The sequence below is a fragment of the Rhamphochromis sp. 'chilingali' genome, assembly GCF_963969265.1.
Source record: "Rhamphochromis sp. 'chilingali' genome assembly, chromosome: 1".
NCBI lineage: Eukaryota > Metazoa > Chordata > Actinopteri > Cichliformes > Cichlidae > Rhamphochromis > Rhamphochromis sp. 'chilingali'.
Genome location: NC_137929.1, coordinates 52,693,059 through 52,713,353, shown reverse-complemented (window position 1 = coordinate 52,713,353; position 20,295 = coordinate 52,693,059). Strand labels below are relative to the sequence as shown.

Genomic DNA, 20,295 nt, shown 5'->3' with positions numbered 1-20,295 from the left:
CTCTTGCTCTCACAATCAAAAGATAACGACTCATATTGAAAGTGTTGGAGTCTGTTAGGAGTCACATGAAGAGTAGCTGCAGCTGAAAATTAGAAACATCACAAGATGTTAACAGATTAATCAAAATTCTGATTAAATTGTTTTTCTAACTTCTCTAACTTTTTCATCCATTTGTCGGGTAAAGCTATTTTGAACATGTGTCCCCAGCCGAATAACTAAAAGCATGACTAAATTGTAATTATTGCTTTCCTATTTTTTTTAGTATGGAGAGACTGCTCAATAACCTGGTGATTAGCACTGTTGCCTCAAAGAAAGAAGACCCTGAGTTCAAATCAAAAAGTTCTGTCTGGAGTTTGCATGGTCTCCCTGTGTTTGCGTGGATTTTCTCTGGGTACTCTGGCTTCCTTCCACAGTCCAAAGACATGCAGTTTGTGGGGTTAGGTTGATTGGTGATTCTGAATTGCCTGTAAGTATGAATGGTTGCCTGTGTTGGCTGTGCAATAGCCTGTCCAGGGTGTACGTCACCTCTCACCCTGTGACACATGGGGTAGGCTCCAGCCTCCCCATGACCCTGACAAGGACAAGTGGAAGAGGATGTATGGATGGAGTGAGAGCTATGTGAAATTTGTTATAAATCCAATAAATTGGAGAAAATAACGGTGTGCATAACACATTTTATGTTATCTAGACTCTAGAAATGAACTTCCATGGGTTGGATCAGTGGTTCCCAAACTTTTTTTGTTAGGCCCCCCTTTCTTTTACATGAAAAATCTCCCCCCACCACTCCGTTGTTGACGAGGAAACAGATTTCACTACGCAACGTCAAAGGTGTGTGCCTTTTTTCACGTCATGCTGTGCACCACGTTATAGAGACAAAATACTGTTAATCTTACTAACTTCAGGTTTTACACGGTTACATACACACACGAAGTTACTGTCCCTCCATTGAGAAAGGCAGAGGCATCACAGTGTGATTATTTTACATGTAGTTGTTTTTTCCCTGTGTAATAATATTCAACATTGCTATCAATACATTTAAAAAAATGCCTCTCTGTGCAAAAGGGCTTCAAAAACAAAAACAGCTGTGGGATACTGTTTGTCCCTGATTTAAACCGAGGGAACAAATCGTGGCAGGATCAGCCTGATTTTATTTGTATCCCACTGTAACTTTCCTGTATAAAGAGCTAACATCTCCAAAATGTCAGGAGTAGTTAGTCATTACAACAAGTGTTTGTAAACTTAAAATCAAGAATGTGGGATCCTGTTTGTCCATGATTTGGAGAGCCCAGCGTGTGTACCCACGCAGGGGTAACTAATACTGTTGCAGAGACCTTCCTCGGCACCTGTGCAGTTGAAGCCAAAGGATATGCTTCACCATATTTCCTACTTTTTGTCTTGAAAGGAAAGGTTGGTTTGGAAACATATCCTGCTTTGCGTTTGTGTGGGAGCGCTTTCAAAAACCTGCTCATTATGCTAGCAGTGTCCAACCGTTATTTTATTTATTTCATTTTCATACCTCACCCCCCCCCCCCCCCCCCCCCCCCCCTGCATTGCCCCCCGTGTTGGATGACCTTTGTAGTAAATAAGTTAATTCATCAGTTAATTGAGTGGTCCAAGTAGGTCCAACTTAAATACATTAAATAGAATAACAGGTAATGCTAAAATGAGGCATTTTAATCATTTGGCAATCCTTTCCATGATTGTTTTCTGTTCAATAGTTTTTTGTTTGAGTGTTGAAATAAATAGATTAACAAAAGTAAACAAAAGCTCATCCTCAGCAAACATGCTTCCATGGAGACATGGACACTGTGGGCAGCCGACTGTAGACCGCATATACTGGCATGAAATGTAGGGTATATTTGTCCACAGTGTACACAAACAGTATGCAAATGCTCTGGGCGTGGACTGCCCTACTGGAATTCCACTGCGCAGGGCCCCACTGTCTCACATGTTACGTCGATACCAAGGCCCACAGTTGGCTGCCCACCCGTGCTCCACAGTGAACACATGGTACATATAAAAGTGGACACGACACACTGAAATGTTTTTATTACTGTGAAGCATTTATTGATGTGACCCACTCCTCACCTGCAGCTGAGCCTGGGGCCACACCTCCTCAGTACATTACTGCCTCGTATCAAATATGGAACATTGCTCCATGTACCACTGAGAACGGTGGAGCTGTGTGGGGAGGCCAAACTTGCAATTATATCAAGCAGGACCCAAATAGGTGTGTCTGTGTTTGCACACCTACTGTAATGAAAGTGCTGATGGGCCATGAACTAAGCCACAGGCAGAACAAAGAGGATTTTCTGTGAGCAATCTGTATTATGGTAAATCAAATTGGTAAAACAGGAAGAGCTTTCTTTCTTTTGTTTTTCACTGTTTAACTCTTACTTTCACTTACATTTTTATAAGATTGTAGGAGATATATCAGCAAATCTGCTTCCTGCAGCAAAAAATACACCAAACAACTACAAACTCTTTATGAACTTGATAAGATAACCAGAAACAAAGGAACAGTCCTCACCAACAGGTTTCTTAATTGTTGCTGCAGTATTTATGAAACTTAAGTGTTACTTAGGAGTAGGGCCGCCACAAACGATTATTTTGATAGTCGACGTAATCGTGACTAGTCGACTAATCGTGGCAGCCCTACTTAGGAGCAGGCTCAAAGTTCACACTGTAAGTGAAACTATCACTGATCATTTGTACTCGTTTTTCTTTAACAGTCATTCAGTGAGTTGCAGAGAGAGCACAGTCAACAGGTATGTTGTCTATTAAATTTAATGTTATTATTAATGTGACATGTAGCTTCTGTCTAAAAAAACTGTTAAAACTATTGGAGTCAAACTGGGTTTGAAGAATATAGTCCAAGTTTGAGTTGTTCTAAAGCTTTTATGTGGGTGGAAAAAGTGAATCTATGAACTAGATGTTTCTGTACCTTTACAGCAGGTGACACTACTGCAATTGTAGAAGACAGTATAGATAGCATGATCTACACCATTTAAATCAGCTGTGACGGATCAAGGACACATCTAAAACCTGCAGGGACACCGGCCCTCGTGGACTGGGATCGGGGACCCCTGATCTCTGTGAAGCACTTCTATCCCCCCCCCCCCCCGAGTTAGATGACAGACAAGAATTCTTCCCAGGAATTCATTTAGTCATAATTGTACAACTTATGTTACTGAAACACAAATCAGAATTGTCCAGTCACAGTGGTTTCTATTGTGTTAATGTTATCTGTCTGTTTTCAGAGCTGCAGGATGGCTCATCAGCAGGATGGACTGTTTCCTCAATCACTGCTCAAAGCTTTCAGTGTTCTGTTCTTCATCATTCTCCTAAAGGATTTCTGTAATGGTAATTAATACATAAATTGTCACGGTCCTGGGTTGGTAACCAAGTGTTTTGAGTTTCTTGTGTCGAGTTTTCTTATTATGATCTTAGTTCTCTTTGTTGCCCCAGTTTATTCTTTAGTCTAGTGTCTTAGTTTGGCTTTCTTGTATTCTCTTTAGTTTTCTGAGTATTTAGTTAGCCGCCCTCTGTGTTTCTTAGTTGCTCTGTCTCCCCTAGTCAAGTCTGCATCTATGTTACATTTCCTGTTTTACTTTGAAGGTCTGTGTCCTACGTGAATGTACTGAGTTTCACTTCCCTTAGGTCTCGTTATGTCCGATTTCTCCCAGCTGTGCTCCCTCTTCTGTGTCTCATTCCCCTCGTTATTTCCCAGTGTATTTAAGCCCTGTGTTTCTCTGTGTCTGTGTTGTAGTCTCCCTCATGCTGTGTGTTTCTTCCTGTGGCTTCCTGTGTGTTTTTTGTTAGCTTCTTCCCAGTTTAGGTTTTGTAGAGTTTTGTGTTCAGCAATAAAAGCTGCCATTTTGAGTTCAATCCCGTTTCCAATGAGTTTGCGTTTGGGTCCAATTCCTGCCTGCACACAGCTGAAACATGACATAAATAAATGTTTGGTTTTTTTCATATTTCAAGCACACATTTTAATTATTTATATTTGTGCTTTTAATGTGCCTTTATTAAGAGCCATGTTTTAAGAAGTCAAAACAACACTGGCGGGATACAAAACTGTTTTATTTTTATGAACCAACACATTTCAGTTTCTGTCAGCAGAGGTATTTAAATAGGATAGCTATATAGTATTATATTTTAACAAACACTATACACTAACAATAATATTAATAGTTTTAGAATCAGAGAAGATGCTTGTTAGAAACATGGCCTTTAGGTTTAGTAATTTAAAAAAAATTGTGAGATAATGCTAAAAAAAAATCCCTCCTTCTGGTGATTTCTTATTTAAGAATTATTATTACTTGTTTTCAGGTCAGCCTCAGTTGATTGGTCCATCTCAGGCACTGGTGGCAAGAGCTGGTGATGATGTAATTTTGCCATGTCATCTGGAACCTGCATACGATGTTTCTATAAAGACACTGGAGTGGACAAGATCTTCACTTGACCCTAGATTTGTCTACGTTTCACGTGCCAGTCAGGAAATCGAAAAATTAAAAAATCCTTCTTTCAAAGGAAGGACGTCATTGTTTGTTGATGAGCTCAAGTACGGAAATATTTCACTGAAAATCTCCAAAGTGAAATTTGATGATACAGGGACATACAAATGCTATATTCCAGTGATGAATAAAGAAGCTTTCGTCGAGCTAGTTGTTGGTAAGTAGCTTCTCGTCTTGTATTGTGCAGTCTTGTCCCTGGTATCATTTAAGAGCTCTGTGTTCTTGCCCATGATGGAGAGGTCGGAATGGAATAAATTGATTCTGTAGACAAATTTTTTGTTCTGGATTTTTTTTTCAATAGTCTCTCGCCATTAAAATTAAGCTAACATAAACATTTTAGACTCTTCATTTCTTTGTAAGTGACCAAATTTATGAATTCAGAAGTCTATTAGCTTTACAGGTACACAAGTATATTTTTGCATCTTGTAATTTCATTAATGCCCATTGACTTTGAAATGTCATGTTTTCTTTTTGCTCAGCATCAGATGCTGCCACCTCACCTGTCATCAGTTTATCAGGGATTGACAAAAACAGAGCAGGAGTGGTGTTACAGTGTGAGTCTGCAGGCTGGTATCCAGAGCCTGAGCTGCTGTGGTTGGACGGTGAGGGAAACCTCCTCTCTGCTGGACCTACAGAGACCCTCAGAGGTCCTGATGACCTCTATACTGTCAGCAGCAGAGTGACTGTGGAGAAGAGACACAGCAACAACATCACCTGCAGAGTCCAACAGAAGAAAATCAGCCAGAGCAGAGAGACACACAGACATGTTCCAGGTTCAAATTATATTATTGCATTTATGATAGAAACACTTTCTAAACATATGAAGTCCAGATTTCTAGTTTTTTTTTTTTTTTTTTTTTTTACCATTTCAGAGGATTTCTTTGAGGTCCCATCCAGTTCTCCCTCTGTCATCATCGGGTTGGCTGTTAGTTTGGCTCTTTGCATCATGCTGTTAATTTCATCAGCTGCTGTCCTTTTATGTAGAATGAAGAAACACAGTAAGTCACTGAAAAAATTTTCCTACCTCTACTATAAATCAATGTTTTCATTTTCATTCCTTCTCATTTATTTTTAATTTCAAAAAGAGAACAACAGAAGCCCAGAGGATCAGATTGATGTGGGAGGTGCTAAAGTTCCTCTGAGAGGCTCTTCTCCCAAAACTAAGAATAAGACTTCATGCGTGAGTAGATAAACACGAACAAGTTAAATATCAAGATGTTCATTGTTTTTCAGAAATGAGATGAAATATTAATCCTAATTTAAAAATAAAACTATCTGAAATAATGCTTAACAGAAAAAAAAAAAAAAAACTGCACACGGTTACCACACAGACATTATGGGTGTCTCTATGAGCATGTGATGTGATCAGTGATATGTGTGTGTGTCTGTGTAGGAAACAGAAGTCAGTATTCATCCTAAAGATGTAATCATCTTACACAATGACAATCATATTGATCCACAATTCTCTAACATTAGCTAACTAGTGAGAGAATCGAGAACTGAGAGGAAAATAACTACAGTAAAACTAAAAATCAGTTTATTTGACTACATTTGTGCTGTTTGTTTTTTGTCTAGCTGCACTCAAACGTTTGGGTTTTTAAAGCACTTTATAAATGAGCACTGTGTGGAGGAGAGCAACTGACCAACACAAACTGATTTTGCCTCCTCTGGCCGAGTGTACCAAGCTGTGCAACCAGTTGCTGCCATCAGCGCTGTTTTACAACATAACGGCCACTACATGCACAGCACAGCACAAACATAACTAAGTTTCTTACTGAAGCACGTTTGGGAATCGAGAATCCCATCAAAGTAGGTCAATGTGTGGCAAGGAAAAAGCAGATGCTCAGATGAAGAGATGCCACACTAGGGGTCCACTTTAACCTCTGACTTTGGCACATGTCATCTCTTTTTATGCGACATCTCCTGGCTCAAATCAGTTTGATATTTGAAGGCTCACAGTGATGTAAAATAATGACTCCTCAGCAGTGTGTAAAAAAAAAAAGTAACAAGCCTGTTCTGAAAATATAATTTGTCAAAAGTACAGCTATTTGTTTAAAAATGTGAGTACAACTAAAAGGATCTCAGAAAAATACTCAAGTAAAGATACTGAAAAATTATACTGAAGTACAGTAACAACGTATTTGTACTTGGTTTGTCTGCCATCTCTTAGTGGCCAATAACTTGGACGTCGAAACTTCAGGAGGAACAAAAGAGGAGGGAGAAAGCTGAAAACAATCTGCAGGACATTAAAGAAGAGGTTTGTATTTGTTATTTGGTATATATTTGTCATGTGTGTGTGAGTGTGTCCCTATTAAATGTCTCTTTATCTCTGTATTGTAAAGTTATGAAGGAGATTATTTTGTTTATTTTGTAACAAATGTCTAAAAAAGTAACTGTTTCTATATATTAAACAGACTTATAATCCACGTTGAAATTCAAAGAAAGGACTGGCTTGCAGAAATGTGTCAGAATTAAATGGAATCGCGAGTTTATTGTCATTCGGAACAGTTAGTACACAACAGAATGAAATTCTAGTGCATTTACTCATCATCAAATATAAAAATAAATGAATAAAATTAATGTCTAAAGGTATAAAATGCAAGAAAGATCCATGTAAGAATAAAAAATAAGAAATATTTTAGTTTATTAGTGAGGAAATTAATAAGGGAAAGCTGTGCAGGATCTTAAATATATTGAACATCAACAAAAGCAGCAGAAAAGTGTACAATCATCGTTCAGCCATGAAATGACACTGCTGTAAATATAGAGTCATGGGGGACAGAGGGGAGGGGGAGGCAGTCAGGGTGGGTGGTTGGTGTGCTGATGGTTGGAGAATGAAACTATTGTAACATCTGGCTGTTCTGGTCCTGATGCTGCAGCAGGTAGAACAGTGCATGATGGGGTGGGCGGAGTCTCTGATGATGTTATGGACTCTGCTGAGACAACATCTGTGCTCGACTTCCTGGATGGATGGAGGAGAAGTCCTGGTGATCTTCTCCTCAGTGATTTTCTCTCTGAGGCCCTGAAGCTGTAAAACCAGATGGAGACTTAGCTGCTCAGCACACTTTTATGCTGCCTCAGTAGAAAGTGGAGATGCTGGAGGAGAAAGTTGTGCTCTCCTCATCCAAAATGCAAAGCACAGACACTGCTGAGACTGTTCAACCAGTGCTGTTTAATGACTAGTCCAGACTGTCAGTTATCTAAGGCCTACACTGAAACATTGTACTGTGGCATGGTGGTTAACACCATTTCAAAGAAGCAAGCAGGTCTTGGGTTCAAATCCCCCATCTTGACTGGATTTGCATGTTCTCCCCTTGTCTGCACGGGTTCTCTCCAGATTCTCAGAGCCTTTCATACAGTGTTATCCCTGCGATAGACTGGTGACCTCTCCAGGGTCTCAATTTATTTACAAATACTTGTTCATGTATTAGTTTTTATATATCATTCTGTTATATTTACTAGGGGTGATAGCCCGATGGGGAGGGCAGAGATAGTTTTTGGTAGCCCGCCTGGAAAAATCGCTAGCGCCGGGACGTCGGGCTAGCGATTTTGTGAGCCCTGTATCTGATTGAGGAATCACTCCTCTTTGGAAAAGAGAGTTTATTACAGAGAAATGGCTCTTTCCAAAATAAAAGCTATACTATCCGCTTCTTCTGGGCTATATTCTCAGCAGCATATTAAACATATCAGGTACCCATAAGGAGAATCATGTGCTAACGGCTGTCTAAATGAGTCGGGTAAATTTTGTAGCATGCATGCTTGTTGTTTTTGTCTGCTTCCACTTGTCTTTGCACTAGGATGCTGTCGGAGTAAATGTGCAGTCATATATTAATCTCGTTAAAATGACATTAACGCCACAACACGTCAAATCTCTGTTAACGAGCTACCGCGGGTCGCCCCGTGCGTGGGGCTGGATGGCGAACACGTTAACGAGCTAACTGCGGTAACACACTAGTTCCCACCTATGTAATTGAGCATTGCGTGGCACATCCAACATACTGTTTCCATGACATGCTTACCTTCAGGGTCATTAGGCTGCACTGTCGAGCGCAGATCCACTGAGCGCTCAACACAGACAGCATCGTCAGAAGGAAAGTTGATAAAATAAATTAAAAATTTTGTATTGTTCGATGCATATGCGTACCGAACCGAAAGCACTTCATCGAACGGTTTAACCCTTTACAGCCGATCGGAGCGGGCACGCTCTGTTTTGCGTAACTATTTTTAAATCCCGGTAGCTCTGCAACCACGTAAGCTAGCGCAATCATTTTTTTTGCATATGAAACTGGAGGAGTTGTACTTACATCTTATGCCATCAGCTTGTCCTAGGTCACAGTTTCCTTCCACATATAGCTTTGCAAAAACTGCATAAGAATCACTTGCAGCAACAAAAACATGATACTCCAGAAACACGCTTCGCCGATCCAATCAGCTGTTTGTAACACTTCCTACGTCCATCAGCGCGAACTATCACATGACCGCATGACCTGCCCGAAACAGGAAGTGACGTCATTTTGCGGAAATGTAGTTTTTTTTTTACCATCGTGGCCTCATGAGCTTATACTTGTGTTTTTAAAAGTTCCTATGTAATCTTCTATGAAACTTTCCTTCTTAGCAACTCTGACTGTCCCACTTACACTTCTGATGGATCAAGAATTAATTTTTACACAGTAACATACACGATTTATAGTCAGGGCTGCACATAAGTGGTCCGCAAGTGTGCATTCACTGTCAAAAAAAAAGTATTCCTGGAAATTCAGAGAGTACACGCTTCTTTTGTGGTGGAGGAACACCTAAGTAATTGCTTACGGAGCTTGCTTCTTCAACATCTTTAAGAGTTCTGAACAAACGTCTGTCCTCCTCCAGAACATCTTATGTACACAAACGAGCGTTCCAACTTCTTATCTGGTACGCGTCTTTTATTTTGACAGCAAATGCGCACCTGAGGCCCATTTATGTGTAGCCCTGTTTAAAGTTTCCTGTGCATTTCAGACATTGTCCTTTCTGATTTTTTACAAATATTTAACATGGCTGCTGTAAGGCCAGCTAGGATCCGTGTGGCCCTACAAATGATCCAGGACGGATGGGATGAAGAGCCCATCAGAGGCACTGACTCAGAATCTGAGATCTCAGACATAGAGGACCCAGACTATTGTCCCCCCCACTGAAGAAGGCCAGTCAGATACAGAGGAGTCCTCTGATGAGTCCTCTGAAGAGGAGATGGATATTGAGTCTAACAGAATGAGCCCCTCTTACTGCTCTAGCCACAATATTCTGAATTAGTCAGCCATGGCTTGCACCTGGGTTTAGTACTGTCTCCCCAATAGATGTATGGAAGATGTTAATGTCTGATAATATACAGGGAGTGCAGAATTATTAGGCAAGTTGTATTTTTGAGGAATAATTTTATTATTGAACAACAACCATGTTCTCAATGAACCCAAAAAACTCATTAATATCAAAGCTGAATGTTTTTGGAAGTAGTTTTTAGTTTGTTTTTAGTTTTAGCTATTTTAGGGGGATATCTGTGTGTGCAGGCGACTATTACTGTGCATAATTATTAGGCAACTTAACAAAAAACAAATATATACCCATTTCAATTACTTATTTTTACCAGTGAAACCAATATAACATCTCCACATTCACAAATATACATTTCTGACATTCAAAAACAAAACAAAAACAAATCAGCGACCAATATAGCCACCTGTCTTTGCAAAGACACTCAAAAGCCTGCCATCCCTGGATTCTGTCAGTGTTTTGATCTGTTCACCATCAACATTGCGTGCAGCAGCAACCACAGCCTCCCAGACACTGTTCAGAGAGGTGTACTGTTTTCCCTCCTTGTAAATCTCACATTTGATGATGGACCACACGTTCTCAATGGGGTTCAGATCAGGTGAACAAGGAGGCCATGTCATTAGTTTTTCTTCTTTTATACCCTTTCTTGCCAGCCACGCTGTGGAGTACTTGGACGCGTGTGATGGAGCATTGTCCTGCATGAAAATCATGTTTTTCTTGAAGGATGCAGACTTCTTCCTGTATCACTGCTTGAAGAAGGTGTCTTCCAGAAACTGGCAGTAGGACTGGGAGTTGAGCTTGACTCCATCCTCAACCCGAAAAGGCCCCACAAGCTCATCTTTGATGATACCAGCCCAAACCAGTACTCCACCTCCACCTTGCTGGCGTCTGAGTGGGACTGGAACTCTCTGCCCTTTACCAGTCCAGCCACAGGCCCATCCATCTGGCCCATCAAGACTCACTCTCATTTCATCAGTCCATAAAACCTTAGACAAATCAGTCTTGAGATATTTCTTGGCCCAGTCTTGACGTTTCAGCTTGTGTGTCTTGTTCAGTGGTGGTCGTCTTTCAGCCTTTCTTACCTTGGCCATGTCTCTGAGTATTGCACACCTTGTGCTTTTGGGCACTCCAGTGATGTTGCAGCTCTGAAATATGGCCAAACTGGTGGCAAGTGGCATCTTGGCAGCTGCACGCTTGACTTTTCTCAGTTCATGGGCAGTTATTTTGCGCCTTGGTTTTTCCACACGCTTCTTGCGACCCTGTTGACTATTTTGAATGAAACACTTGATTGGTCGATGATCACGCTTCAGAAGCTTTGCAGCTTTGAGACTGCTGCATCCCTCTGCAAGATATCTCACTATTTTTGACTTTTCTGAGCCTGTCAAGTCCTTCTTTTGACCCATTTTGCCAAAGGAAAGGACGTTGCCTAATAATCATGCACACCTGATATAGGGTGTTGATGTCATTAGACCACACCCCTTCTCATTACAGAGATGCACATCACCTAATATGCTTAATTGGTAGTAGGCTTTCGAGCCTATACAGCTTGGAGTAAGACAACATGCATGAAGAGGATGATGTGGACAAAATACTCATTTGCCTAATAATTCTGCACTCCCTGTATGTCAATTCAAAGATTTAAAGATATTCACCGTTTCTTGCACTTTGATGACAGGAGGACCAGAGCCTACCGACTGAAAACAAACCATATGGCAGCTTTCTGCTACATATGGGGCCTGTTCCTGGTCAACGGCAGGCAGAAATTCATCCCTAGTGATTGTGTTACAGTGGATGAACAACTTGTGCCTTTCAGAGGAAAGACCAAGCTTCTGCAGTATATGCAGAGCAAACATACAAAAGTGATACAATTATACAAAAACTGCAATTTCTTAAAATTAATGAAAAAATAAATAAAAATGCAAAGTGCCTCATGTCACAAACATGTTTTATGAGGAATACCTCAAATATGAAAATATTACAACTCTTTGTTTTAAAGATTTTGAAGAATAACAACCGAGTTTATAGCAAAATGCATTGTTTCTATTTGGGGTCATTTTTGACCCCACTCGTGGAAGAGTGTAGGTATTGGAAGGTTGTGCATCCAAGGGTTAAGGGAATAATTGAAAAATTAAGAAACTGAAATGCTGTGCATGATATCCTTCCTTCCCGTTTTATCAAGGAAGGTTTTGAGGAAACTGGGCCTTATATCTCATTTTTAATGAATGTATCATTGTTAGTGGGCTGTGTCCCGACTGCTTTTAAACATGTGGTAGTGCACTCTATTCTGAAAAAAAAAAGTAATTTCGATCAGAAAGACCCTGCAAATTATAGGCCAATCTCAAAACTTTCTCCAAATACATGCTTACTTAGTTGCAAATAATATCACTGACAAATACCAGTCTGGCTTTAAGCCACACCACAGCACTGAAACGTCCTGCTAAGAGTCTATAATGATCTTCCTGTATTTGCTGACTGCCGTTTTAGTTTAATTGGATCTGTCTTCAGCCTTTGACATGGTTGATCATAATATACTCTTTTTTTTTTTTTTTTTTTTTTTTGTCCCGTTTGGATCTATAGCCATCAGAATTGTTGTCTTGAGGCCAAGAAAGATGCCAAGCGGATTTATTTTACCAAGTGGATCATCATGGCCTTGCCATATTGGTCCATTTGATTGACCTTTATTATAATTATGAATTTATTTTATTTTCAGTTGCAAACGGGACAGACATAACTGTGGGATAGGACAGGGGGAAAGAATGAAAGAAAGAGGGGGAGAGAAAGAAAGAAAACCACAGGGGAGAAGAGACGGTGAGAAGGGGGGGAAGAGAGAAAGAAAAAAAAAACAAACAACAAAAAAAACTCCTGGGTCACCTGTATGGAGAAAAAAAAAAGGGGGAGACAGCAAACAACAAAGAGCAACATAATAATAGAAAAAAAAAAAAAGCACCATCACAATAAACTAGCTAGTCATAGATATCAATAGTTACTAAATAATAAACGATATTGTGCAGCACGCAAGATAGACAGCGCACAGTGTGCTTTGAGGCAGCATCCAAGAAAGCTGTAGTCCGCGTCTGTGAATACCCGTGTGTACACCTGTGTGCATACCTGTGTGGATCAGCAGCATCTGTGAGTCTTCCTTGGTCTCTTGTGTTCTGGGGGCCTCTGGATGTCTGGAGTTTTGATCTCCTCCATACCTGCTTGATACCATAAAGGACAGGGCTGTGGCTCCCCACACTCCCTAGCAGATCATTACATGGAGAAACCTTTGTAATGCAAGCATGCTGATCATAATATACTCTTGAGGAGGCTAGAGCATGTTGTAGGCATCAAGGGTTCTGCCCTTAACTGGTTTAATTCTTACCTCACAGATAGATCCTTCTCTGTTGTGATGGGAGGATACTCTTCCTCTGTTGCCCCTCTCTGCTGTGGTGTGCCCCAGGGGTCTGTATTGGGCCCTTCATTATTCTCCTTGTATATGCTACCCTTGGGCTCCATATTTGAAAAATGCAATATTTCTTATCACTTTTACGCTGATGACATTCAAATCTATTTTCAACTGACTGATGATTTGTCAGCATCACTGAACTCCCTGTTCGATTGCCTGAGAGAGGTTAAAGATTGGCTGTCAGATAATTCCCTCATTTTAAATGAGAAAAAAACTGAAGTTATGGTGTTCGACAGCCATATTCTTCGAGACCAGCTTGTTGCCCTGCTGGGGCCCCTAGCTAACTGTCTCTCTGATTCTATGCGTAACCTGGGTGTCTATTTGGATAGCTCCTTTAAGCTCAATAAGCAAGTATCATCTGTAGTTAAATCTTTTTTTTTTTCCAATTGCGACAGATTTCAAAAGCTAAGCATTATATACCACACAGGGACCTGGAAAAATTTATCCACGCGTTTGTGACCTCCAGGTTAGATTATTGCAATTCTCTCTACTGTGGTATCCAAGCCTTCTCTCTTTGAAGGCTGCAACTCATTCAGAATGCTGCAGCTCACCTTCTTACTGGGGCTATGAAATTTGATCCTATTACTCCGGCTCTTGTTGATCTACACTGGTTACCTATCAAATATTGCATTGAGTTTAAAATCTTGCTACTCACTTTTAAAATCCTGAATAACATTGCGCCCAGCTACCTCACTGACCTCTTCAATCTGTAAACTCCTTGTCGTGCATTAAGATTATCAGGTCAATTACTCCTGGCCCAACCTAAGTTTAGACTGAAGACCAGAGGCGATCGTGCCTTTGCTTCAGCTCCACCCAACCTCTGGAATAGCCTCCCTGCTTCTATTCGAGCCTTGGACTCTATCCAATCCTTTAAATCAAGATTGAAAGGATATCTATTTGACTTGGCTTTCCTGACCAGTTAATACCCTTTTAAACTTTTATTAAATGTATTATTTTGTTACTAATTTTACTGCGGTTTTTGTCTTCTTAGTGGATTTTTCATTCGAGATCTGACCTTCCCTCTTTATTGAGGTTGATGCCTATTTTATTTAACTCTGGTCTGTTAGTGCCTCTATTCTGTTTGTGCCTGATCTGTACCCTGTCATTGACTTATGTTGATTCTCCATATTACTGTGAAGCACTGTGGTGTGCCTTCGGGTTTTTAAATGTGCTATATAAATAAAACTGTATTGCATTGTATTGTGACTTTAGTTTTCATGTGTAATCATTGTACCATCCATCAAGTCTCTTCCACTGATCCTTCCCAGGGTCACAGGGGGCGCTGGAGCCTATCCCAGCTGTCATAGGACGAGAGGCAGGGTACACCCTGGACACGTCGCCAGTCTGTCGCAAGGCTAACACATAGACACAGACAACCATTCACACTCAGCTATGGGCAATTTATTAATTAATCTGGGAGGAAGCCAGAGTACCTGGAGAGAAAACCCACACAAACACGGGGAGAACATGCAAACTCCACACAGAAAGACCCCGTTGGTGGAATTGAACTGAGGACCTTCTTGGTGTGAGGCAACAGTGCTAACCACCATGATTGCGTGGGTTCTCTCTGGGTACTCTGGCTTCCTTCCACAGTGTGGGTGCCAATGGTTGTCTGTGTCTATGCGTTAGCCCTGCGCAGACTGGCAGCCTATCCAAGGTGTACCCTGCCTCTCGCCCTATGACAGCTAGGATAAGCTCCAGCCCCCCTCAACTCTGGGAAGGATAAGCGGTAGAGAATGGATGGATAGCTTTCTTGTGTTTGTGACTATATTTAAAATAATTTACTTTATTTATATTTTACTCTGTACAGACTGTATTAGGGCTGGGCAAAACGATTATTTTCCTAATCGATGAATCTAAAGATAAATTTTTCAATCCGATTCTACTTTGATTTGATTATCGATTATTTCCCCATTATTTGACTTGTACAGCAATTTCACATTTACTAATTTATGTATCTCAATGAAAAACACAAATTTCTTCATTTGAACACCTTTTAATAAAAAAATTGCAAAATGAAGTTGTAGTAGTAGTACAATCTTATATTAGAGATAGCATTTAACAAGAAATGAAATATGAAAACATATATAAAATTAAGGAAAAGTTAACAAAACATTTAAAATAAATAGCAGCAATGGTGTCTTTAAATAAAATGTAACATTCACTTTGTTTTCTGCAAAAAAGTGCTCTTCATTCACAAAACAAAATCCATTTTTTGCCATTTCTCACGTTTCTCTGTGTGTGTGAGTTCAATCTTCAATCATGTTAATTACATGAAGTAGTTATGGATTGGAGATTTAATAAAAACAAAATCCACAAAAAAATTGTAGTACAGTTTTCTGTTTTTAACAAAAAAAATTAAATGTTGTGCAAAACAAATATGAATAAAGGAAATCATAGCCAAAAATTAATAAAATATAAACAACAGCAATGGCATCTTTGAACAAATGAAACTTAACATTCACTTTGCTCTCTGCAAAAAAAGTGCTCTTTGTTAACAAAATATCCATTTTGCTGCCTTCTCTCATATTTCTGTATGTGTGTTCAATCACGTTCATCACATGAAGTAGTTATGCATTGGTGTGGAGGAATGTTAGCATTTCTACATGCTCAGCAGTCAGGCTTGCCCTGTTTTTGGTGACAATGTTTCCAGCAACTGAAAAAAGCCTTTCAGATGGTGTTAATGTGGTAGGTACAGCCAGCAAACGACTGAATCACTTCCTTTTCTGCTAAAATATCCCCATACTGTAGAACTGCGTGTTCGGGTGGAGTGATTTAAGTCGACTGCGGCTGCCTCACTCATGTTGCTGCTACTCGCTGAACCATGTCTGTTTTGAAAGTGACAACACATCAATGCACAGCAACGTATTTTACGTGTCGACATAATCGATTACGTCGACGCGCCGTCCCAGTCCCAGTCTGTATCAATAAAAAACTGCACCAATCAGACTGTGTAAGGGACACAATTGTTGGAAACATGTTGCTCACAGTGTGAAGCTTCAGTAATTTTGGCACTTTTATCAACAAAGCGCTGCAGAAACATCAACATCTGTCTGTCTTTCTTTCTCACAGATGATCAACTCTAAGTTAGAGAAGGCTGAATTCATTCAGAAGCGGATGCAGACATTTCTTACACTGGACTCAAAGGACAGTGAAAGCATCTCTCAGCACACAGAGGTAAACATGGACACATGTGATGCTGTCATCCTGTGGGTGGCTGTAGCTCAGGTGGCAGGGCAGGTCAGCCACTAATCAGAAGGTCGGTGGTTTGATCCCAGGCTGCATCCTGGCTGCATGCCAAATATCCTTGGGCAAGATACTAACCCCATGTTTGCCTACTGGTGGTGGTCAGAGGGCCCGGTGGCGCCTGTGTCCGGCAGCCTCGCCTCTGTCAGTGCGCCCCAGGGCAGCTGTGGCTACAATGTAGCTTGCTATCGCCAGTGTGTGAATGTGTGTGTGAATGACTGAATGTAGTGTGAAGTGCTTTGGGGTCCTATGGACTAGAAAAGCGCTATACAAATGCAGGCCATTTACCATTTATTTACCATCCTCACAATGATCACAGACCTGTGCACTTATATTTCTGCAGTTTTGTCGAGCAGCAGTTTGTGTGCCATTAACCAAAAACAACTTTGAAATCCTACCACTGCAAGATTGTTGACATCATCCCACAACACTTAATGTTGTTAACATCATGCTACATCAGCTTCCTTATATTTACATCATACAGCTTTAATGTGACTCTGGTTGTGTTTCATTATTGTGTCTGAAGCATGAACTTTTTTTCCTTCTGTTCTTTCTTCATGTAACATTTCAGCTGCAGTTAGAGAAGAATACTGGAATCATCAACCAGCAGGTGAAAGAAGAATCAGAGAAACTGAAGAATCATCTGGAGAAAAAAAATCCAGAGGTTTGTCTTTCAGTTATAAACATTGTGATTTTGCTGATTTAACTCTCTTTGTGAAAAGTATAATTGTAAACATCAGTATTTTCTCACCCTTTTGTGACCTCCAGGTTGGATTATTGTAACTCTTTGTACTATGGTCTTCCCTCTTCTCTTCTTCTTATACTGCAAACAGTCCAAAATGCAGCAGCCCGCCTTTTGACTGGTACCAGGAAATTTTGCCCTATTACTCCTGTTCTAGGTAGCCTGCATTGGCTGCCCATAAAGTACCGTATTCAATTTAAAATATTACTCCTAACTTTCAAAACTATTAATAAATTAGCGCCAAGTTATCTTAGTGAACTTCTCAAACCACATACTCCTGCTAGAACACTCAGATCTGCCACTCAACTACTTCTTTTTTTTTTTTTTTTTTTTTTTAAATGACATCAGAAACAGCAGTATGCAACATTACGTGATGGCAGAGCTTCAGTTCATCCTTTGTCATTTTTTTTTTTTTTTTTTTTAATAAATAGGACAGGGGGAATGAATGAGAGAAAGAGGGGGAGAGAAAGAAAGAAAACCAAAGGGGAGAAGAGACGGTGAGAAGGGGGGGGAAGAGAGAGAAAAAAAAAAAAGAACTCCTGGGTCACCTGTATGGAGAAAAAAAAAAAAAAAAAAACAAACAAAAAAAAAACAAACAGAGGAGACAGCAAACAACAAAGAGTAACATAATAATAGAGAAAACAAAGCACCATCACAATAAACTAGCTAGTCATAGATATCAATATTTACTAAATAATAAACGATATTGTGCAGCACGCAAGATAGACAGCGCACAGTGTGCTTTGAGGCAGCAGCCAAGAAAGCTTTAGTCCGCGTCTGTGAATACCCATGTGTGCATACCTGTGTGGATCAGCATGCTTGCATTCCAAAGGTTTCTCCATGTAATGATCTGCTAGGGAGTGTGGGGGGGCCACAGCCCCATCCTCCAGGGTGTGAAGCGGGTATGGAGGAGATCAAAACTCCAGACATCCAGAGGCCCCCAGAACACAAGAGACCATGGAAGACCAACAGAGGGGCAGCCGCGCCACTGTTCCAGTAAGAGCTGAGGAGAGTCCCAGATGAGGGCTCGCCCAGCAGCCGCGGAGCAGAAGTCAGGGGGAGTTGCAGTGACGCGCCCGTGAGCTCCGCCGGCCCCCAGCTGTGCCTGAGTGACCGAGCCCCAGGCCGAGAGGCCGGGGGCACCCCACCTCCAAAGGGGCCCGAGCGAGCCCCAGGCCCCAGGCCCCGACAAGCGGCCGCCAAGGAGTGAGCCGGTGTGTACCCGGACGCCCACCCCCAGACACAAAGAACCACCAACACACCGACACCTGAGGGAGTCCGCCACCGGCAGGGGAAGTGGTGGTGGGTGGAGATAGGCCTCCAAACCTTGGAGGGCCTGAGGTGTCCCCAGAGAGGTGGCGTTTGATACCCAACCTGACATATAGACACAGACATACAGGCACACACAGACACAAACATCCATTCCCACCCTCATGCTCTCATATGCACTCACTCCACACTCAACCAACGTGGAGACAGATATAAAGAGACGCTGTACACACAATCACACTCCCCAAGCGTACTCTACAAACCGGGTCTAGGTACCCTTGCCCCTGGAGGGGGGAATTGCACCTAGACCCAGGTGGTGTTACCCTTTTCCCTGCGGTGGGGAGAGGCAGACCACCCCGACTCCGCAGCAGCAGGGAGGCCCCACACCCCAGACCGCAGTCGGACGGCCAACTCCTCCTACTAGCCCTCCCGCTCCAGCAGGCCGCAGAGAATGCTGGAACTACTTCTGACCCAACCCAGATCTCGACTGAAGTCCCGGGGTGACCATGCGTTTGCTCTGGCTGCCCCGGTACTGTGGAATACCCTTCCTCTTGACCTCTGTGCATCTGATTCCATTGCACTGTTCAAATCACGATTAAAAACCCACTTATTCAATCTTGCCTTTCCCTCTAGTTAATATTTCTTTTATGATTTTATATTATGCACTTTTATGCTCATTTAAATTCTTGTTTGCTCTGTACCTGTTGCTTTCCTATGTATCAGTGACAGTTATCTGCTTGCATACTTAGTACTTGCTTTGGTCCTATTTCTATTATCCTCCACCTATACTCTATCTTAAGCACCTTGGGATACCCTTGGTTTTTAAGTGTGCTTTATTATTATTATTATTATTATTATTATTATTATTATTATTATGAGACTCAACTGTATAAATAAACTAATCTAAATCTAAATGTCTAAAATGTGAGAAAAAGAATTTATGATATACAAACTGTGGATCTCAGTAAATGAACACAGTCATCTTCCTTTAACCGAGATTTTGTGGATGTGGCAAAAACAGGATGACACACTGTAAAAGATGCTCCACAGCAAAGAAGAAAAAAGTCTGTCCTAAAATCAGTGTGTCATCAAATTTGATATGTAGCAGTCTGCCAGAGCTGAATATTTATATGTTCTTAAGTTAATTTTATCTTCTAAACTGACAGCATTTTCTGCTTTTGAAATTTGAGCTTCTATATTAAATATTGATGTTATCACACACTTGATCAAATAGCAGTAAGTGAAGTGAGATTTAAAGCTTCTGTTTATTGTTATGTTTGATGTGATTAACTGTGTGTGAAGAAACAAAGACAAGAGTGAGAATATTGCTCAGGTTCATTTCATTAAAGATACTGTATCCTTGTTAAAGCTGTGATTTTGTTCAAGTTCATTAATTATTCTACAAACCTTAAACAGACAGTAACACAAATAAATGTGCTTTCAGACTTTAGAGTATACGAGACTTGTGTGGTTGAAGGTCATAAGCTGGAATAGAGGAGCCGCAAAGAGCAGTAGTTGTATTTAAATAAAATGTCTAAGAAATGAAGTGATTTTAGTTTTTGTGTGTTTAAACATGTTGCTCACAGTGTGAAGCTTCATCAATTTTGTCACTTTATCAACAAAGTGCTGAAACATCAACATCTGTCTGTCTTTCTTTCTGACAGATGATCAAATCTGAGACGGAGCTGGATGAAATCATTCAGAGGCTGATGCAAACATTTCCTACACTGGAATCAAAGGTCAGTGAAAGCATCGCTCAGAAGAATGGTGGT

At 40.8% G+C, this 20,295-nt stretch overlaps 1 protein-coding gene across 1 annotated transcript; it reads left to right on the top strand.

Annotated features, from left to right (window-relative positions):
* Positions 1-4,337: 4,337 nt before the first annotated feature.
* On the top strand, positions 4,338-17,295 carry LOC308408586 (butyrophilin subfamily 2 member A2-like; the record flags this gene model as incomplete). Its single annotated transcript, XM_080900922.1, has 6 exons — positions 4,338-4,674; positions 4,997-5,290; positions 5,390-5,442; positions 16,339-16,443; positions 17,084-17,176; positions 17,281-17,295. Exons 1-6 carry the CDS (start codon positions 4,641-4,643, stop codon positions 17,293-17,295), a joined length of 594 nt encoding a protein of 197 aa, XP_080757048.1. The 5' UTR covers positions 4,338-4,640.
* Positions 17,296-20,295: the final 3,000 nt, after the last annotated feature.